This window comes from Acipenser ruthenus, chromosome 16, assembly GCF_902713425.1.
Source record: "Acipenser ruthenus chromosome 16, fAciRut3.2 maternal haplotype, whole genome shotgun sequence".
In the NCBI taxonomy this organism is placed as follows: Eukaryota; Metazoa; Chordata; class Actinopteri; order Acipenseriformes; family Acipenseridae; genus Acipenser; species Acipenser ruthenus.
The window spans coordinates 2,286,931-2,309,613 of record NC_081204.1 but is presented as its reverse complement, the minus strand read 5'-3'; the positions used below and the strand labels follow the sequence as shown (position 1 = coordinate 2,309,613).

General features: G+C 43.0%; 1 protein-coding gene across 3 annotated transcripts in view; it reads right to left on the bottom strand.

The window, feature by feature from the left end:
- Positions 1-22,683, bottom strand: part of LOC117412218 (protein bassoon-like) — a 120,491-nt gene that overhangs the window by 28,445 nt on the left and 69,363 nt on the right. For all 3 annotated transcript variants that reach the window (XM_058988377.1, XM_058988378.1, XM_058988379.1), the window contains exons 4-5: positions 9,656-10,162; positions 911-8,167 (exon numbers count right to left, since the gene is read on the bottom strand). In XM_058988377.1, coding sequence (XP_058844360.1) covers positions 911-8,167; positions 9,656-10,162 — 7,764 coding nt within the window. The remainder of the gene's footprint in view (positions 1-910; positions 8,168-9,655; positions 10,163-22,683) is intronic.

Genomic DNA, 22,683 nt, shown 5'->3' with positions numbered 1-22,683 from the left:
ATCAGTGCTGAGCATTTCCAAAATTAGAAAAACACATTTTATATAATAGTACTATGCTAAGTGCCTCAAAATAAGCTGAAAATATTCCTCAGTTTATTCTTTTGTTCTTAAATGTGTGATGAATTTCCTTAAGGTCCACCACTGAAGTCTACTAGTTATCTGCACTTAACGAGTCACCTCTGTGCAAGGCACTAAACTGCTGACAAGCTGCATTGCTGCAGGTACCAATATTAAGCGGTGGTCTGTTAATGATACTTCAAGTTTTGTACATACAAATCTAAACAATGTTGGTTTCTTTGCCAGTAATGGAAGGGATGATAAATGTCTCAGTAATCCAGCTTCTTCAATGTATAAAGCTTGTGCTTCATTTCATTATTCTAATCAGGATCTTGACCTTCATCTACTCTTGTACAGCATAGACAAGGCTCTCCTTGAGTAAGCCAGTGTAGGATTTCACTACTGCCAAGTACAGTCAAGATGTCTCGCCTCCTCTGACACTTGATGAGAGTGACACCGGAAAGTCAAAACTTCTTTGTCAGATATATTATTATGCATTCTTCAAAGATAACAAGAAATCATCTCTCGCCATAACATTTTAACAAATTCTAAACTCAAACTTTACAGTACAAGGAAAAACTCCTTCTGGACTGAAAGATTGAAATACTAGTGGGGCCTTTCATTCCCAGAAAGGGTTTTGTGATGCAAATGCCTGCATAGTTACAAATATGCTTGTGACAGGATGAGAAGATTTTGTTTATTCTTTTGTGTTTTTGTGTGAATACAACTTTTGGTCACTGTAAATAAAAAATCACACTATTCTAATTTGGATTTTGTTTTGGGTTCGGACTGGCGTTCACAGTGTTAATATATTATTAAAGCTAGATTACTCATGTCCTGAACTCAGACTTACCTGACTGTTTTGAAGAGCCTGCTGCTGGTACATGGAGAACCTAGCCTTGGCAGGGTCTTCGGAGGTGGGGCTGATAGGCTTTGGGTCAGACATGGACCTTTGCATGGTTTTGATTGGCCGGGGCAGGGTCTGCTGCCGCTGGGGAGACTCGGCAGTGAAGTGCTTCTGCGGGGTGACGTGAGCCTTGTTGAGTCGCTCACTGGAGGAGAAGGAGGTCTCCAGGAGACGGTGGGGTGAAAGTGGTGAGACAGGGGAGTAGAGAACCTGTGGAGACTTGGGGGGTTGGCGGACCAAGTGGGAGAGAGACTCACTGTGAAGGTGGTGGGACTGGTAGCTGATCTCCAATGGGTCAGGCTTCTTCTTTTCAAACTTGGCCAACCCTTGGAGTCGGGAGGAATGAGGATCCAGTGGTCCAGAAGTCACTAGCTGGATGTTGTTGGAGTAAGGAGTGATGGTGGTGGGGACTGTAAGCTGGGGGATCACCACCCCTTGAGACTGGGCCTCTGGTTCTGTCTGGCAGGCCAAGCTTTCTCCCTTTTGGGTTCTCTCAGGGCCAGAGATATAACGGATAATTTCAACCTTGGGGTCGGGCGTTGTAATGTGGATGGCCGGTGACACTCTCCCTAGTTGGTCAGGATCAGTCTGACACGAGCTATCGCTGATAGTCTGGATTGCAATGCTGGAGGTGCCCTTTGAAGACTCAGATTTGCTCTCTGAGCCAGAATCAGAGTGCTTGGAAAATCGTGAGCGCCTCCGTCGGACAGGCTGCTCCCACTCCTCGTTATCCTCGTCATCCGTTTGCACACTACAGTCCACACTGCGACGGGCTCGCCTCCGTCTCGACATATAGTATTTCTCCTCACCATCCTCATCATCAGTCTGTGCACTGCTGTCTGCGATCCTCTTCACCGAGTGCTGAGCCTCCTCAAATTCCATTCCATCCCTTAGACGAGGCATAGAGTTGCGCTTCTTCATGCCTCGTGTCTCCACATGCTCCTCATTCCTCAAGGACATTTCTGAAGCAGAACTGGGCAGAGGCCTGGGAGGAATTACTCCTTGAATTACCCCAGCTTCCACATAGGGCTGCCAGTACTGCCCGTTCTGGCCCATGGTCCTCTGTAGTTCAGGTGGCACTTCGTGTTGAAGTATCCTTCCTGTTTGGTCACAGACAACAGGGAATCCCTGGGGAGCCCCACCTCCTCCTACTACTGCTCCCCCTGCTACTCCTACTTGTCCTCCTGCCCCAGGAGTCGCTGCTGCTGCTGTCGCTGCCGCTGCCGCCGCTGCCGCTGCTGCTGCTACCTTCTGCCTTTTCTGCTCCTCGAGTTGTTGCTGGAGCTGCTGCTGCAAGTTCTGTAGCTGGTCTAGCTGCATCTTCTGCTGGGCCAGCTGTTCCCTCTGCATGACAAGCTGGGTCTCCCTCTCGACATGCTGCTGCTGCAACACCTGCTGCTTGATAGTCTGCAGCTCCTGAATCTCGCGTTGCACCAGCATTTGCTCCTTCTCCCTGTGCCGCTGCAGCTCCACGCGGTCCCGCTCCAGCTCCTCTTGCAGGCGCATCTGCCGCAGCTTCTCCAGCTCCACTCGCTCCCTCTCAAACTGCAGCAGCTGCTCCTGCTGCCATCGCAGCCTTTCCTCCTCCTTGTCTTTCTCTCCATTGTTGCCACTGCTGCCCGAAGTGGCCTCTGGAGCTGCCTGAGGCTGAGGCTGTGATTGAGATTGGGTTTGAGGCTGTGATTGAGACTGTATTTGATGCTGTGTTTGAGGCTGTTCTTGAGAATGTATTTGCGGTTGTGTTTGAGGTTGAGTTTGAAAGTGTATTTGAGGGTGTGATTGAGGTTGTGTTTGAGGGTACATTTGAGGGTGTGTTTGAGGGTGTGTTTGAGGGTGTGATTGAGGGTGTGATTGAGGCTGTCCTTGAGGGTGCATTTCAGGGTGTGTTTGAGGGTGTGATTGAGGTTGTGTTTGAGGGTGCGTCTGAGGGTGCATTTCAGGGTGTGTTTGAGGCTGTGATTGAGGCTGTGATTGAAGCTGTGCTTGAGGGTGGGTTTGAGGGTGGGTTTGAGGGTGGGTCTGATGAGGATGCTGTGGCTGGGTCTGTTGTTGGTGCTGCATCTGCGTCTGAAACTGCTGTTGGTTGGTGGGCGCTGCAACTGCCTGTCCCACCATCATTGCTGTTGTAGGGGCTCTGCCAGCTTGCATGTTTGTCATCCCCATATTGATGGTATTGGGTGCTGCTGGCATTCCTGAGGGCCTCCCCAGGTAGACAGGTGTATCCAAGGCTGTGGTATTGGTAGTGGTGGTGGCAGTCACTGGGGCTGTTGTGAATCGGTTGGGAGGAGGGTAACGGTAAGGTCCCTGGGAGGACAGAGGCATCCTGGGTGTAACCAGGGGCAACCCGGATAGGCTGGCCAATGGTACAGCCATCGTGTTTCCTGGAGGGTAGGGCCTGTAGAGGCCCCTAATCATAGGCCGCAGGACAGAAGCAGGCTGGGTGGTGATGGGCAGGGTGGAGGCAATGGGGGTGTTGATGGTAGAGTAGATCATGCCATCAGCAGCTCTGACACCTGAAGGGTACATGTGCCTTATGCCAGCTAGCCTAGCGCTAGACACATTGTATTGCGGCAAGTTACCAAAGGCTTGGCCATGTGCAACCTGGCGACCTTCTGAAAAGTTGGGGCCGTACATCAGGTTGGCTTTCATGGCTGATAGGCCTTGCTGACCAGAGAGCAAATTGAGTCTTGCACCAGCCCCTCCAGCTCCTGTGGATGCATATTGCAGTAGATCAGGGTTATTGGCATACCTTCCAGCAAATTGGTCCATTGAGTTCAGAGCTGCACACATCCGACTGATCTCCCTTGCAGTGGTGGCGCTGTATTGGGCCAGGCTGGACTCTTGGAAGTTGGAAAGGTCACGTGGGGAGTAACCATAATCTGTGTTGATGTTCGACATAGAGTTGTACCGCCGTATTGGTAAGGGTTGGCTCATCACGTCACCCTGGTGCCGCAGGTCTGTATAGGAGCCGTACTGCATGCCCAAGCCCAAGTACCCTCCATCTGAGAAACTGCCACTGTATGGCTGTTTCACTGTGCTAAGGTCAACTGCTAGATCACCTCCAGGACCATGGAAGGTGGAATAATTTTTTATTTGATAATAATTTAGCCCAGCTTCAGCAAGGTTGGTGTCAGACATGGACAGCCGCCCAGAGAAAGGTAGAGGGTAGATTTTTCGGTCATCCATGAAGCCATGACTGGACTCTGGTTGTTCACGGTACTGATAGCTCTCTTGGCTTTGTTCTTGTTTCCTGTTTCCATAGTACTGAGGAGCAGAAGGTGGGTGGTTACTCTGTGGCAGTTCAGCCACTGGCACAGAGGCTTTCTCTGGTGGCTGGGAAAAGGCTCCTGTGCAGCTGCCACCAAAGGGGAATTTGTAGACCACATCACAGCAGGCTACCTGGTTCTCTGACTTCATCCCTGTAAGATCCAGGGCATCGTGGGGCTCATCTGGTTTCACAAGCTGGGTGACGGTGGCACCCTGGGAGGCGTTGTCCACTTGCACCATCATAACATTTGGTTTCACACCCAAAAGATTGACAGCAGGAGTTTTAGTCTTTAATTCCAAATTAACATTGCTGTACAGGTCAAGAGGAGGAGCAGGAGGAATTGGAACAGCTGGTACTGGTTGATCAGGCAGAGGTGCTGCCCTGGGAATTGCACTGACACTGACTACAGTCTGGGCACTACTGGTCTGGCTGACCTTCATGTCTTTCTTGACCAAGGGTTGAACCTGGTTGGCCAGGTTATATCTGGAAAACATTGCTTGTTGCTGTTGCAGATGCTGCTGCTGTTGCTGATGGTGCTGCAGCTGTTGTTGCAGATGTTGTTGCTGTTGTTGCAAGTGCTGCTGCTGTTGCTGAAGTTTATGCTGCTGAATGCCAAGGTCTTCCAGCTTGGCATCTATCTTCGGGATAGAGTCCTGGGCATTAACAGCAGGCTGTTTGGTCTGTGTCAGGCACATTGCAGACCCAGATCCTTGTCCAAAGTCTACCCGGTTCTGGAAGGGGTCTCCGTAAACCATAGGCTGCTTTGGCTGGGAGGTGAACATGGAAGCTGCCACTGTGATGCTAACTGTGGTCGGCGTTGATGTTGCCACATGGGGCTGTTCCTGGGCATTTAGGTTCATGATGAGTGGTTGCACAGTTGTAGAATGGCGGCTAGGGCTTTCCTCAGATCCCAGAGAGAACCTGCGGCTCTCTGTTGCAATGGAAGTTAGGTCCATGCCCTTATCTGTCATGATAACTGGGTATGGCTTGGTGGCAATACGTAAATCCACCACACTCCCGCTGGGTAGCCTTGGGCCTTGCTCTACTCTGGAAGTCCCAGGAACAGTGGAGATTCTGCACAAGGAGATATTCTCCATAGACAAAGATCCACGGTTATAGGTACTTGCAGTGGTTGATGATACACTATCAGCCTGTGACTTGTATAAGGGGTGCTGTGGTGATTGTTGTTGCTGTTGGTGCTGAGGCGATGATGGAGAACTTGCAGATTGGTCGTAACCATGAAGAGTCTGTTGACGACTCAGTCTAGTTGGCGAAGACACAGGAGAGGTGGAAGAGTTGACAGTCAAAGGCTTCCCTGGACTGGTCGAATCGGTCCCCAGAGTGATAACCATGAAAGGTGAGCCTTGTGAGGATTGTTGCCTGAAAAGACGTGGTGAGCTGGCCCGGTGTGACGTCTGGGTGCCATGTGCTATAACTGGGGAGGTAGCACTGGAGGGTGAGTGGGTGGGGCTCTGTGTGGGGGAGGAGGATGGAGAAATAGGGGGGCTGGAGCCTTTGTAGTAGTAGCTTTTGGATGTAAGATTTACACTCCCATCCTCAGTTTTAACCTGAGAGCTGTCTCGGGCCTGGACCCCTCTGTTCTCCTGAAGCCTTTTGCCACCAGTTATGCTGTCCCTTTGACTATAGCCCTGATTGCACCCTGCAAAGGCTGAAGCAGTACTAGTTGGAGCAGACTGACGTCCGTAGCTAGACGAAGTTGCAGTTTGACTGGCTATGACCTGAGTGGTAGCTGTTGACTCCCTTCCATAAACGACATAAGAAGCTATAGTTGTCACTGCAGTGGAGGTGGCTCCTACTGACGAGCCTTGGCTCTTGGCTCTTTCTTTCTGCGCCTCCTTCGAGAAGTGCTGTGTCACATGAACATCAGGGATCCCCCTTGTCCCAGTTCCCCCTGGTTCATTCCCTGATGTCCCTAAAAATGAGACAGGTGCCGAAAGCTGAGTGGGGCTTGTCCCAGGAGTAAGGGGAGCACTGTTTTGGTCTAGCAATTTAGCAAAGACAGACCCTGTATCTAACAGTTGTTTGTCCTGGTAGGTACTGCTTTCTGTCATCTGACTGATTTTTTGTTGTTGCATTTTGGAGATGCTCTGCGATGTCTGCAGGATCTCTTCATAAATGTTCTCAGCCTTGGATATGTTGTTTTGGTATGCAGTTTGAGATGACCCTATGTCTTTTCCATAACCATAGTTATCCTCATATTGGTACTGATCACTGTCCTGCTGCCCTGTGCTTCTAAAGTCTTCCTGCTGGTATGTGTTACTGTATGCTTGCCCTTGTTTGAGCTGTTGTGTCTGCTGCTTCTGTTGCTTTTGCAGCATCTCAGCCTTCCTCATCATTTCCTCATAGACCTCCTCTGCACTTTTCAGAGGCTTGCTGGCAGAGGAGGCTGATGAGGTTGTCGGCTTTTCAGTTGGGGAGTAGAGTGACATAAAGGTTGGCAAGTTGTATTCACTGCCAGACTTGTAAAGCTTGGAAGCAATCATCTCAAACCCTTCTGCTTCTGAATCAATAGAAGGCGAATACTCTGAGCAAGATGATCTGTGCAGCTCTTCCATTTCAGCAGCCTGTCTCAGCTCTTCCGTTGGGGAGGCATCCTCGATAGGGGAGAGATTGCTTGGAGGAGTCTTGGATCTCTCTCTGCGTCTCTGTGCACGTAATTCTTCTTTATCCCTCTTGGTTTTCCTTGCAGTGCTCCGGATCCTTTGCTGCTCCACCTCTCGCATCTTCTCTTGCTCCCGCAGCAGTTCTTCTTCTTCCCGCAGCTCCTCTTCCTCAGAGGAGTCTTCAATAGTGGGCAGCAGTGGCCCATGTGAACGGTGTCTGGCTTTCCGCTGCTGCTTGGCTTCTTCCAGCCTTTGCCTGCGGCTGGGGCTACTATCGCTGTCTTCCTCCATGGAGGAGACTGATGTTGGGGATGTGCCGGAGGTGTAGCTGGGGGTTGTTGGGGGCAGAGTTGATGAATACTCCCCCCTGGACCTCTCATCTGGAGATCCGGTCAAACTCTCCATTTCCAGCTCTGGTTCCCGGTCCAGGCTGAGGTCATTCTCATTGCTGAGCTCCATTTCTCGACCATAGCTATTGGTATTGTTCAGGTCAATGGTCTTGAAGCGTCGTAGACCTCCTTGGGAAGCCATCAGGTCTTCTTCTCCTTCTACTCCAGTACCCTTGTAGGCATCTCCAGTACCTTTGCCTTCTTCTTCATACAGACTGCTTGAGTTGTGAGGAAGGCGCCGTTTTGACTCTTTTCCTGAATCTGTGCTGTGCTTGTGGCTCTTCTTTGGCTTAGGGTAACCATAGCCTTCATCCTCATCCAGGTTGTCCTCCTCGGCGCTCATCTCCATTATCTGCCTTCTCATGAACTCCTCATCTGTAATTTCTTGCTCCGTCTTCCTCTGCCTGCCAGGGAGTGGAGAGAACCCACTCTCACTGCTGTCCTCCACATAGTCATGGCGCAGCTTGCTGCTGAAGTCATCCGATGACTCAATCACGCTGTCCCTCTGGTCACGCTGGTGTTCCCACTCCACTGAGTCCTCATCTTCTTCCAGTATGTCCTCAAGCTCCTCGTCTGAGTCAAAGGCCTCAGGGGTGATGGACAGTGAGCGGGGCCTCTGCTTTTGCTTCTGCTCTTCCCTGGGGTCATGGTGGTGATGCTGCTTCCCCCTCCCTCCCTGTTCCTGGCCAGAGGCAGACTTGGACTCTAGTAGTGGCCGCATGGTGCTCTCCAGCTTGGTGAGTTCTGACGGACTGGGAGGGCTGTGCTCAACGATCCCCCTTTTATTCAGGATCATCTCCTCTTCTTGGATTAGCCCTGTGATTTCACTCTGGGAGCCGGAGATCCCATCGGACGAGTATCCTGTATCACTTTGGCTCTGAGGGCTGCGTGACAAGTCTTGGGTACTCGACTTCTTATCCTCCTAGAGGGGGGGAAATAGAATGGTTACTACACTGAAGCCAAAAATATGTTTAATATACAATTTAGTAAAAGCAGTAAATATGTCAGTGCACCGGAAAAGAGGAAAACATTTTAAAAAGATTTTAAAACACTCAATGAGAAAATTATTTGCCATTGATTGGTACTCAGTTGTAAGCTTTTCTTGTTTTGAAATCAATAAGTTGATGAATCGAATTATCGAATACCTGCAGAAAAAGCAATCCCGAGAGCAAGTAACAGCACACCCCTAATAGACAAGTATACAATACATAACCAGATTTAAAAATACTGTAACCAGATTCTAGTGCACAGCTACTTGGCTAAGATTTTATACTTTTCTTAAAATCACGTATAATTAAATTTACATATTCTTAATTGAAATCTGCTCAAAATGCTTATCGAAGAAGAGGATGCTCTTTTGTCTCAACTCGGGATCAATGAATCATCCCATACATTTGCCTTATCAGCAACATTTCGGCAGGCAGTTTCCTGAATAATAAGGATCAGCAGGGGGATGTAATTTATCAGCACAGGGACGTCAGGCAGCTCTGCAGTGTCACTACAAGGGCGTTATCAGATTTGTACACTTTTCTATTATAAGGAACCTGTCGTACAGTGTAATGCATTCCACCAGCTTTAAAAAACACCTTTGGGCACTTTTCCAATGTTGCTTAGGGCAAGATAGACCCTAACTTCAACACAATGTCCTGCTAAAGTAACATAAACTGTACCCACCTCACCCCTTCAATCTCCAAGAACAACATCACATTCCATGTGTAAGTCAATGAGGAGTTATGAGGAGTTATTGACTAAAGAAGTTTACTAATAACTAATGCCAGTTTTGAGCTAGGACTCTTTTCCGAGAAGTTTACAAGAATCCAGCTGCTTGCACTTTCTTGGTACAGGAACAGGAGGACGCGATAAAGCCTTAATGAAAGTCTCACAACAAGTCAATGAATACCCCAGGCTATTTTATGCTTGCAATTTTATGCTTGCTATTAAACTGAAAAATGGAACTTAAGACCACTGTTTCACCCAAGAGTAGACTACTGCTGCCCCAGTGAGTTCCCTGAGATACTTTGTTTGGCAACCTAATGTAGACCTGATAGGAATCAATAGAACCCATAGAAGAGTATATATATATATATATATATATATATATATATATATATATATATATATATATATATATACTACATCCCCTGGAGTTCCCCAATGTTCCCAGCTGACATATTGAATTGAATCCTGTTTTCAAAGGACAATTGGATATAGCTAAAAAAAAAAAAAAAAACCCATCATGCTGTATGTTTGAATAAAAAAAGTTTTTTCTACAAGAAATGGTCTGAATAGCTCCCATCAGCAATTGATTATATTGTTGAATGAATAAATATATTTATTTTAGGAACTAGAATATTTCACAATGGTAAGGGGGTGGTTATTGGTAAAAGATAAAAAGGAAAAAAAAACTAACTTCGTGGTGTTTGACTTTATGAGACTCTGTAGCTTTCTTGCCGTCTTTTGCTTGGGGCACTGCAGTGATGTGTTCAGGTTCTTTCTTTGGTACTTGTTTGTTGGTCTCTTTGGAGAGGGCTGGAGCCACGGCCTCCTTTCCTGTTTTTAGGTGCATCCTGTCCTTCTCCTGAGCCTGCTGCTGTTTGTGCGCCTCGCTGACGACACCATGCATTGCCTGGGCAGGAGGCTTGTCCTGCGTAGGGACACCATGATGCTTTGCTGGGGAGAAGGATGCACTCCCTTGAGTTGTAGGAGGTTTCTGCTGCTTCGCTTGCCCCGCCCCTAGCTGTTGATTGGGTCCCTTCTGCTGTGGTGGCTGCTGATTGGTCCCAAGAGGTGTCTGGTGTCGAGGTGAGCCCATGGGTTGGTGTTTTGGAGATGGCTGAGGTACAGGAACTGGTGCATCTCCCAGGCTGCCTGAAAGCAGTCTCTGAGTCTGGCAATTTAAGCAAAGCCACTCATTTTTCTGGAAAACAATTAGAAAAAGAAAAAGAAACATTATTTCACACCAGCTGCAAACATCACTTCAAGATGTAACATCATTTTGCCATGAATTGGTACTGTTTTAAAATTTGATCCATGTAACAACACGCCATGATACAATTTTTATTTAACAAACCTGCCGACTACAGTTGGAGTGCACAACATCCTCAGGTTAATCGTTTTTTGTAGCAGAACAATATTTAATCAAATTACAAACATTTTCTTCCCCAAAAGGAAATAGCTCTAATAACTGTTCTAACATTGTTTCTGATATACAGCTGGAAAGCATGCTAGAGTAACTCAGTCGAACAATGCATCTGATATATGTCTACTATAACTTTCACCCTCATTCTAACACCTTGTAATCAAAAGCGATTTCTGATATATGGTATATAAGGTACCGTTCACTGGCCCATGCAAAGAAATGTTGTATGCTGCAAAACCAAGTACAGTACTCGTTTTGTATTACATTGCCTAGTTCCAGTGGTGGTGTTTGTCCAATGGAGGCCCCACCATTCTGCTTGATTACGGGGCCCCTATTCCCTATTTTTACCAGTAATACTACGCTATGATACCATGATTTTAAACAGGGCAACAACAACATTATTAAATATATTGCATTTTACTACAGCAATCGCAAATAAAAAAAACACACACTGCCCTTTCTGCCCTAGTCCAGTCAAACGTTCCTGCGACATTGTATAAAGTAAATAGCTTTTTATTATTATTAATTTCATGTTCAGGCAAGAAAAAAGCAGACACAAGTCAGTAATACTGAGGTTGGGATACAGGTCCAGCAAATTTCCCTTGTAGATGTAGTCCAGCATTGCAAAAGGCGAGGACAATGCATTGGCTGGAAAACGTGTTTATTTTAATTTGTTTCCAGGTTCATTCAAACACACAGCCCTACTTGTGTGAGACACCTATGCATGTATTCCCAGCAAGCACAATACAAACTTTGTTTGTGGTGTGTCGAAATTAGTTCATTTTTAAATGCCTTACCGTTTTTTTGCTTAAATTGTCGGCTACATGGTTAAACAGCACATACTGACATAAACTAGCACACGGCTTTATACCTTTGTGTTTTTTTCTGTTTATGGCTTGTGGCGTACAGATAAAAAGAACAGTAAAATAGCTAATAAGTCATTAATTCTGGTGCAGACTTGAGGTGAATATAAGTTTGTTTATAGTAACTGAGCCACGACAACAAAGGCCTCCTTTCTGCCTGGGGCCCCATGCGTGTGCTTAAAACCGCTACTGCCTAGTTGCCTTCTTTGGTTCCAATGAACACTGCACTGTCATCGATTTTCAGAAGAAAACGGGACTATAAGTGCTTTTGATTATTGAATATGAGAAGCTGTTTATGCGCCAGTGTTTAGGAGGTAATAAATGATTTGAGTGATACAGTGTACGTGTCTCTGGGCTAGATAAGTTACGCTTTACTTGAGGCTTCATCAGATCTGATAAATCCTCATTCAGTCAGTAGTCATCAGCATTTACAGCCCCGCACATGTGCACCATACTGCTGCATTCATCATGTGCACACACACATACACCATACTGCTGCATTCATCCCCTTTGATTAGAAAAGCGCCCAGGAGGAAGCACAGATCTACTCAATCCAACACTGCAATTAAATAACAAATTGGAGGGCTCTGTAAACATTTTCAAAGCACAGCAAACATTCATAAAACAACAGCCAGAGTTTTAAGACATCTCAGCATTCCGGATCATCAGCAAGTCAGAAGTTTATGGATGCCTCCTGTTCCCAAAGTGTATTGAGAGAGAAAGAGTTTCTTTATTCTGTTCAATAATGTACAGCGGGTTTTTTTGCAGGCATTTATTTGACATTTTAAGCCATGCAATAAAAAAACACACACATTTGGAAGAGAGAGCCAAGAACGACTGGTCTCAACGATTAGATAAGGGGAACTCATTAATCAAAATGCATGTTAACAAGATCAAGAAAAATGAATGGAAGTGAATAAATCTCATTCATAACCACAAGTATAGAAAAATCTAAAATATTTTCATAACTACAAATATTGAATTATCTAGGTAGTCTGTAAGAAATTAACCTGGTCCTGCACACACTCTCTCTTGTATCATCGGCGTCACAGCTGCGGTCTGTTAAATTTCTGCTTCAAGGTGAGTTATATACTCTTTCTACAGTATGAATGGATAGGGAGGCAGTTTCATTTGAAATATGAAGTGCTTTTCAATATTGGGCTATAGGTGCCACCACCCCAATTCAAATCATTAGTATCATGCAGAGATGACAAAATACATTGGCAGATTATTAGCCAAAGCACTGTAGCAATCGATAATTTATTAACATTAATTGACCGGAAAATTTCCTGGCAGCTGCGGCGTGCTGATAGCAAATCAATCAGCTACATGCAGCTAACTCCTGTCCGTGAAATCAGAGCTGATCACACCAGATACGCGGCTACAGCAGATAACTGTTAGGATCACACGTACTAGATAGAATCATGCAGGCAAACATGCATGTACCATCACTGTGTAAACACACCATAACCTGACAAGTTATTCAATATATTGTATTCGGTAGAGGTTGATGTGCCATTTTAAATAACTACTGATATGCCAAAAGATATATCATTTAATTGCTCACATTGTGGAAACTACAGTATCATATTTTTTAATACATAACATAACACTGTTTTAAAAATGAAAGTAATGTATGCAGATTAGATACAGATCATATACAAGGTATTCTATATAAAAAACTTCTGTGTTTTTGATATGATGGTATACTAGAGATGCACATTAAAAACGATGTGTAACTAAAGACAGCGCAGGCATGTTATACAAAGAGGCACAGAGGCAATAGCTACACTCTCTGAGGAGAGCAAGCTGTGTGCACGGGGGGGGTTATACTCATACTGTATCCACACCGAGAGCTTTACTTCTGGGGATTGAGGGAGGGGTCCCTAATGAATAACAAGCATCTCTCTCTGCCGATCCCTCCTCTTAATAAGGGCTTCCTCTGATCAGAATCGCTAGCTGCCGCTTCCAAAGGCTGCAGTCCCCTGCATTAGGCTCATTTATTCATAATGACCAAGGATTGACATAACAAGGATAACCTTCAACACAGCTGTACATCACATTGACAGCAATGGCAGGGAAGAAGAGGGCCTTTCAAAATGCTGATTTGTTGTGTTACATATTTCATTATAGACCTCTGCAGGACTGGCGGGACCTTTTTTTTTTTTTTTTAAGAATTCTGCTGCTCCATCAAATAATTTGCATGCATGCTAATAATACTTGTGCCATTTAAGCTCCTTTTATTGAAGTGTACATTGAATAAACTCTTTCTCTGGTGCTTTATAGCCATGGATTACTGTACATCCTCATCCCTTACCACCATATACTGTATGTTTATTTATTTATTTACCATGAAATACCCATTAAGATGACACATCCTTAAAAAATCTCATAGTTTGCTTTCTCATCAAACAACAGAATTCGAGACTGTCCAGGAGCAAACCATTAATACACTTCCTCTGTATTGCTTCCATCTGTTTTTTTCTTTTCCTTGAGAGCCATAAGAATTTATAACCTCAATTCCACAAGACGTGCAATAAAAAAAGTGGAAGCCAGGAACGAGATGCAGTTGTATTAAGAAGAGGATATGAAACATAAATAAGGGGTGTGTTTGGATGAAATTAAATTGGACTCTTTTTGGCAGGCATTTGCTCTTCACGCAATGAAAAAGAATGCCTGCCCATAGGAGGCTGTGTGGTCCAGTGGTTAAAGAAAAGGGCTTGTAACCAGGAGGTCCCCGGTTCAAATCCCACCTCAGCCACTGACACATTGTGTGACCCTGAGCAAGTCACTTAACCTCCTTGTGCTCCGTATTTCGGGTGAGACGTAATTGTAAGTGACTCTGCAGCTGATGCGTAGTTCACACACCCTGGATAAAGGCGTCTGCTAAATAAACATAATAATAGCCAATAGGAAGAGATAAAGCTCTCGGTCTCCTTGTAAAAGTAAGACTGTGCCTTTGAGGTACAAGTGAAGACTAGATACAGTTACCAGTATCTTCATAGTTGCATGCATGCATAACCTAGTTACCCTGCCAGTGAATAATACAGTATAGATCAGGGGTGGCCAACCCTGGTCCTGGAGAGTTGCAGGGGTTTCTGGTTTTCGTTCCCCCTGAGTTTTCAATTACTTAATTGAACAAATTATTTTCTTAATTGAAAATGTCTTAATTTCTTTAGCCATTGATGATTTAAAGATACCCAGAAAACCTGCAGGATTGCGGCTCTTCAGGACTAGAGTTGGCTACCCCTGGTATAAATACTATACATGCTGTTCCAAGTTACAGATGGGAATCAATAATGTTGCAACCACACTGAACCTGAGACTGTCTTATGTAGAGTATTTTCACAGTATAAGGACTCAATAGCCTGCCCCAGTCATAAGTGTTGTAAGACACTATTACACAGACAATATTATAAAACAGGCATACAGGTAACTTGTAAAGGTGTAACGTTGATATACAAGTACAAGCTCAGGAACAACACAGGGATTTTAAGGATCCAGGATCATTTTGAACAAACAGTTTTGGGGATGAAACAGTTAAATGAGAGACTGATCACAAATTATTCCTTTCTTCTATTTTTGCTTCATTGCATTTCAGCTTTTTCAAATACAGCATCGATCAGGAAATTACACCACTGATAAATGGAACCATATTAATTCAACACAAAGGATATGATAACAAATGCAGCAGCAATCAGTAGCAAAACAGCAGACGATTTCAGTTCCAATGCATAATACACATCCTAAATGAACTGCTCAGTGCTTCTCAAGATAGAAAAATGTCACTCACGAGTCATCCCTTCATTTTATTTACATTTTTATGACTCAAACAAATGAATGCGCAACAATGTTAATAGATCACATATCATTTTTCAATGAAAAAAAAAAATTCAAAAAAAAATTGAAGTGCTTTAATAACAGATACCCTACAAGTTAATTTGTGCAACTGACACCATCAATGATTTTTTATCTTTTGGTCCAATTTCATTCTTGTGATACCACGGTTAAGTCATCCTTGATGAGCATGACTTTGGGATGCGAAACTACAAGTCAATCACTACAGGTCTTACAACTCTGGCACTGTAAATGGGCAACCCACAACTTTCATCTGCAACAAGTTTGTTAATTAAAAAGAAGATTAGCTGGTGTGCATGTCTCTGCGGGCATATCCTACTGAACACTCCTGTGCTCATACCGTACCATACACTTTCCCAACAGCTGCCATCAGTTTATTCACAATTGAATTGTTGAGTGTAGAGTGGCGTGGTGGAAGCTCAAGCGCGGCTATCAGCAATGGCGCATCGTTGTTTTCTCTCCTCCCAAACATTCTGTTTGATTTGGGCTTGCGTCGCGATTATACAGGGAAGATTTATTCCATCAGCTATGGAGCTTCTTCACGCTGGGGCTTACTGAAGCACATTGCCAGCAGATGTGGTCTCTTTCTCCTTTGCTGACGGCAAAGGTTTTTTAATGATGTTAACCATTACAAAAATGAATGGAAAAATACTTTGTAACGTTATTTAGATTATTTGGCAGGTGGATGTCTGGATGAATAATATTTCCATTATTAAGAAGAAGAAGAAGAATCATTTTAACATGAATTTATGTTACGAATCAGTGTTTTTCTCAAGTCAGTCAAGTGTGATACTTTGTAAGGCTACTCAACATCACTCACACATTATGTGGCTCAGTTACTGGCACATGCTCTATACAAACAAACATATATCTATATATCAGTATGTAAACAAGCAGAACAATCCAGAGAAATACAACAACAGGCACTGCAGTCCTGGCGGGGGGGTGACATATTTTAACAGCCATTGCCTTAGGATGTGAAAAAAAGAATCCAGTTGTTCTATCCTCAAGTAGGATCTGATTTTGCACGTATCTGCCACAAGGCTTGAAGGAAGCCTAAATCAAGATCTGAGTTAATGTACCATGGCCCCTCTGCCGGGAAGCACATTTACCCCTCTGAAGCCATAAAATCACTATTTTTATCCAGCCTGTTATTGTTTTTTTGTACATTAGCACTGCGGTTCCACAGTGATTCGGCTTCTGATGGTTTTATCGTACATCTGTTAATGGAAGCAGCGTGGAGTTTAGAAAGGGAGGAAGACAGAAAAGTTGCCTGCGGTATTAAATGCTTTTAAGAAACAAAAAAAGAAATACCAAACTATAAAAAAGAAGAAAAAGGATAAAATGTATAATAACTGGTTACAAAAAGGTTCACCCCTGGTTCAATGGTGTCCCTGCTGCTTGCTGAACAAGCTGAACAGAAAAGTCTTATGGTGTAAGGGCATGGACATGTGACAAAATGGAACAGCCACATGGGTCTGTGCCAGGTTAGCTGGGGAAAGCATCCTTAATTAGACCCTGGTCTCTAGAATGGACATGCCAGTTCAAGACCCCACTGCTCTACAGCTGAGAGCTGGTGGGAAAAGCTCATAGGTAGCAGTGCATGATGGAGAGGTTAGGCGTCACTCACCTTCCTACTCCAGCCACTGTAAGGGAAGGCTGGCTTACTGCATTTTGTATTTGAGACAGACGTTCGGTATGACAAGCTGTTACCTTTGTGAATTGAGGGCCCACATCAGACATCCATTTAGAGCACAACTTCAATCTTGTGATGTTCTGGCTGGGTGATGAAGATAAACCATTTGAAGCGAAACAGAACTTCTGGAAAGCTTCCCAATTTGAAGAGGAAGAGAAAGCTGATACAAAGAAGTTTGTTTAATTTATATATCTAGGGGTTCACATAACTGGTACGCTGGGATGCTGGTATTCATGCGAACCAATGAAGAAAAATGTGGCCATCCATATTGTTCGCAAAGACATACTGTCAGTACATTTTCATAAAGGCAACGAAGGTGCTCACGCTTGCAAGGTGAGCCATACCTGCCTAACCTCTGGATTTTTCTCAGAGACTCAGGGTCTCCGGGCTCTGTCAACGATCTCTGGGAGGGTTCCAATTTAACTAGTCCCTCCCTGCTAGAACTATCATTGGCTGCTTCAAGTTTTTATTAAAAAATGGAGAGTGATAGGTGGAACCAGTCCAGTTCATAAGATCAATAATGTTCTTTTAATGAGCAATTGAAACACCCAATAGCAGGGATCTCTATTAAGTCTTCCATTCAGAGAACAGGGGTGCACAGGGAGTGAGAGGAGGTGTCGATTTTTGAAAGCTGTTTTTAAATGTGAATTTAAAAAAATACATTTACTTAACCATTTTACTTAAAATAAAATATTTTTCACCCTCAGTTCTATATAAATACCGTTGTGTCATCAAGCTAACGTGTTCAAGAACACTAATAAAGTGACAAAGTGTATGGGTTTTTTATTATTTGTTTATTTAGCAGACGCCTTTATTCAAGGCAACTTACAGAGACTAGGGTGTGTGAACTATGCATCAGCTGCAGAGTCACTTACAAATACATCTCACCCGAAAGACGGCGCACAAGGAGGTTAAGTGACTTGCTCAGGGTCACACAATGAACCAGTGGCTGAGGTGGGATTTGAACCGGGGACCTCCTGGTTACAAGCCCTTTTCTTTAACCACTGGACCACACAGCCTCCACACAAGGTTTTTGCTTTTGAATACCCCAGGGCAGCAATATGGTGATGATTTATGAAAAATTGTAATAACCAGTAATCCAGACCCCTACTTAAACATTCAGAACATATTGTTGTGGTCTCTGACACTGCCATCCCAATTGTTTGAACTGTCGGAGGAGGAAGTGGAGCCAGACTGCTGGTACTCACGTGAGAACCTAATGTTAAAATTTATGTGAACTCCTGTATCTATCTATCTATCTATCTATCTATCTATCTATCTATCTATCTATCTATCTATAATATGTTTTTTACAGGGGTAATACAGAAAAAGTGAGTTTGTTTGCAAGCAATGGGTTGTTTCAAGGAACCATTTTGAGAGTTTCTATGACAACAGAGTCTATCTACAATTTACCTCAAGCTTTATTCTGCAGACTAACCATTAATATACTACCGACTCAAAAATATATATTGATGATTTCCAAATGACTCACATTTTTTCAGCATGGATTCAGCTAGCCCCCCTTTGTGGCCTCCAGAATCCCCAGTTTGACACTGATTATGTGCCAGAGAAGACTTTATTGTGCAGAGACCAACAGCTTGTACAGTAATTACACACAAGGCTGGGGGCCAAGCGTGCCTGCCAAATCTCTGCTTCTCGAAGTCAAGACTGACTCACACTGCCATAGCTAAAGCTAACAAGTACAATTCACCTTTTCCTTCAATAGGATGCTTTTTACATCAATGACTTTTGCAGCAGGGAAGGAAATGAGACTCCTATTGCACAGCAGTTTCACCAATTCCAGGTATATTAAACATGTTGATGTGGGGTGTTTATAATATGACAGGGTTATATTTAAGCATCATCTGCTTGACGGCTGATTACGGTGAAAGTTATATTAATTATAATTATTATTTTATTGCCCCAAAGGTCTACTGAATAGTCCTTGCAAGATGTGCTCGTTTATTCTTTTACAATGCATCTTAAGAAAAAGGCATCCTGGCAAGGTATCTGCAGGGTTAGAAATGCCACCACGGTGTAACTCCATTCACATGAGGTACATATAATACAGGGAATTTGGACTGCAAGAAATCCTGTACAGCATAACCTTGATGTCCCTATTAGAGCTAAAAAGCAATTTCTCAGCTGGGTGCCTTGGTTCTGCTGCCAGCTGGAACACAACCTCGCTCTCTTTCTTGCTCCCTCTCACTGCTTCATGTCCATGCACTGTTCATCATTATGGGAAAAAAAATGGGTGTGCCTGGACTACACTGGAGCATAAGAATCTATTCATCTGACAGTGAGTTGCTCTGTGAGGTGTTGCTGGCGTGTGTTAATGTGTGTGAGTTGCTCTGTGATGTGTTGCTCTGTGGTCCTGTGACATGGGTTATTAATGCACTTGTGACAAATGTTTCTATGGAACTGGAGTAAATAAATTAGACTTTCCGTTCCGTTTTTGGACATTAAACTCCAAGAAAACGCTCAGTTTGTGGCTATAAAGTGTACACACCAACAACGCACTGCATCAAAAAAGAAACTGGACTTGAATAATACGTCTTTTTGAGTGGAATGATAAATGAGAAAAAAAAAGCCCTTTGTATCCAACAGGCAGTACTGTTGGAAAGAACCACATTCAATGCAATAAGCAAAGCATGTGAGTGATCCCAGAGTTATTCAAAAATAGGTGTTTTTTATTTAATGGCAATCTTTAAATGTGTGAAAGGAGTGTACCCAAAGAGTGGGTTTTCCAAAATCGATTGTAGGTACATTTAATAGTTATGCATATGCACTGTTCAGCTCCTCAGAGGTGAGATACAGATACATTCAAAACAAATCATAAAACTACAGACTGCGAACCCTATGCACTGAGTCACTGAAATAACTACATGTACAGTACTGTGGGTTTCCAATAGAGTACACTTTGAATTATTCATTAGCATACAACACAACAGGCTTAGTTAAAGCAAGGCCAATAATTGCAAGGTCAGTACTTGTACAAGCTATTGTGGTTGTGAACCCGCCTAATAATTTGTAGTAGCATCCAGTTATAATGCTGAGGGGGCTATATTTCAGTTGTATCTGTTTATTTACTTAGTATTTCAACAGAAAAGCCCCAATGGACTGAACAGAGATATTATATAAATTATATCAATTTGTAAAATATTCTTGTAATATCAAATTAATTTGCTCATTTATAGTTCTTTAAATAAAACTATAACAAACCTATTGCATGTTTCACAATCTCGAGCTAATTTTCATATTCACAGCATAATCTTTTCAAAGTTAAAAACTGAATTTTTATATTGAAAAATCTTTATATAGAAACACTATTAGTGCTATCAGGAACTTCATTTTCTGTAGTAATCGTGGGCTGACACCTGGTTACACAGTTTAACAAGTCAATCTCAAGATCATTTTTTTTTTATAATAAAGTGTAGCAGAGCACGGTAAATATGGACTGGAAAGCATAACCAGCATTCAGCATTGAAGGACAGAGATTCTCTATATCATTTTTTTCTGGTAAAGCGAAAGTAATGAAGCTAAGAGTGACAGACAAAAATAAATACATTCTGTATCTTTAAAAATTCATAAATGTAAATAATTTAGGTAGCACGCAGTACTTTTAGAACACCATACAAAATAAGATTAAATGAATCTCGTCTTTACAAAGTGCCTGTTATTTGTGTTAAAATCTAACTTTGCATTGCGTCCGGCACACTGTGGGCCATTGAATCTGGAGGTACAGCTTGTGGGCTCTAGTGGATGTCTGATTTTCATTAAACAGTGGTCTACTTTAATTAGAAATAGCGGTGGTGGTTTTTATCATCATGTTTTATGAATTATTCATCAATGCATGCTTTTTTGCCCAATAATCTGGACACCCTAGCTGGATCAATACAATATCCTTTGTCTTTAATACTATTATTAACACTGAATCTATACTAATACTGAACTCCTCCTGAAATCTGTGTGCACAAGCACATGTACCAGCATCTTCCAGAAAGTACAGTATTCCTACAATGTGCATGACTGGCAAAACTGGTGTAGGCTGTGCAAAAAAAAAAAACGAAACTATGAATATTGATCTCTTTGGTGCACTGTACTTCCTTAGAATTGCTTAGTTTCACGCATAAAGATATATGTGATACCATGAGATCAATTACCGTACAGTAGATTCAGACACCATGATAATGAAAGTGAAGGATCAAGTGGTAAAGTAACAGATGATCCAAGGTGTTGAATTGTGGAACTCAGTGGTTACACGGTACATTAACGCTCTGTTCCTGCAGTTCTTTAATAAATGATGGCAGTGACATCATTATTTATTTTTTGTCCTTTAGAACTCTTTGTAGCACTGCATCTTATATCATTCTGGAGATAGAATTGTCTGCAGTACCATTCTAAATGTCTGACTGAAGCAGGTACAATACATACAGTAACAAAAGAACATTAATGTAATAGAGAATGTTAAACGGATTCGGTACCTATATGAAAGAGTGTGCTTTTTTTTATAGTGCTTTCAACATTTTTACTGAAAACAACCTCTGAAATAATTTCCAGTACAATCAATATTCTATGAGGTTTCCAGATATGAGTAGCTTCTGCATGCTCTGGACAATTCCATTAAGAAGTCCCACTACCACTAAGAATTTAGACCTGGAGATCCGTGGAAATCCCTGGAAACTAGAAATTATATCCCAGCGGTTTCATTCTGTAATAGAGCATTAACCAGTGCTTTTGATCTCCGTTCTCCCACCATCCCGCCAGCACTTGATAACATTTAAACTCTCCTACATTGTGTACCTCTGCACCAGTTTGCTCCATGTGTTATATAACACTTCAGTGTAAAATGCATGTTCTACCTGCTTTGACTAGCACTGGAAATAGCTGCACAGAGCAAATGAGAGACTGCGGATCCCAGCTACAGGGAGACTCATTCGAAAAAGAAATTCTAATCAAGAGGACTAGATCGACTTGCTATGCTTTAGGGGCTGCGGTTCTCTCACAGTGGACTGTTGAAGAGAAACTAGTTTAATGAAGCTTTTCCTATCTCAGAGGCACTTTTCTAATTAATTCACATCAAGACATTTCACTTATCATGACTATGGCTCTGAGCTGTCTTGACTAGCCCTGTGTTCATTTACAGCAAGGTTGTAGCTGACATACTTTCCCTTACTTTTCATCCTGGCACGCCTCTGCTTTATTTGTCTGAAAGACTGACTTGTATTCCAATGGCCAACCGCACGTGCCTTCTTAATTCAAGCAAACATTTAACAACTAAAAAGCACAGTAACACTTTACATTAAGTGTCTCTATTTACCATGTATTTACATAGTAACATACTTACAATGTTATTATGCATAGTTACAATGTCATTTGTTTTGCACAATATAACACTGACCCTAACTGTTTTCTGATAGAATTATATACTGACATATGTCATGCATCTTATCTAAAACTACTATCATTCTGTAGGGCTCACATTTTCCTAAATAAAAGATGCACGCTTACAGAATGGATGACTTGTACAGTATTCCATTTTTTTTAAATGCTGTTTCAAAGCTACTGATGAACTCAATTTACAGACTGTTACATCCAAACGCTGCCATTCCACCGTGACCCTGCATTCTACTTCAAGCAGAAGCACGGCTTGAATACCAGTCCCTTTTTCAGAATAAAAAATGATTGTATCTTATAGCTGTGTAACAAATTAATTTGTTATTGGGCATGCAGAGAAATACAATTTGAAAACGATGCTGAAGCTTCATCCTCTGAAGTACGTTTGAAACTGAGCAACCGTGAAATAACATCTGTTCCTGGTTTGCAAAATTAATTGGCAAAACTTTTAAACTGATCAGATGTTTACAGCAGAGGTATGAGAT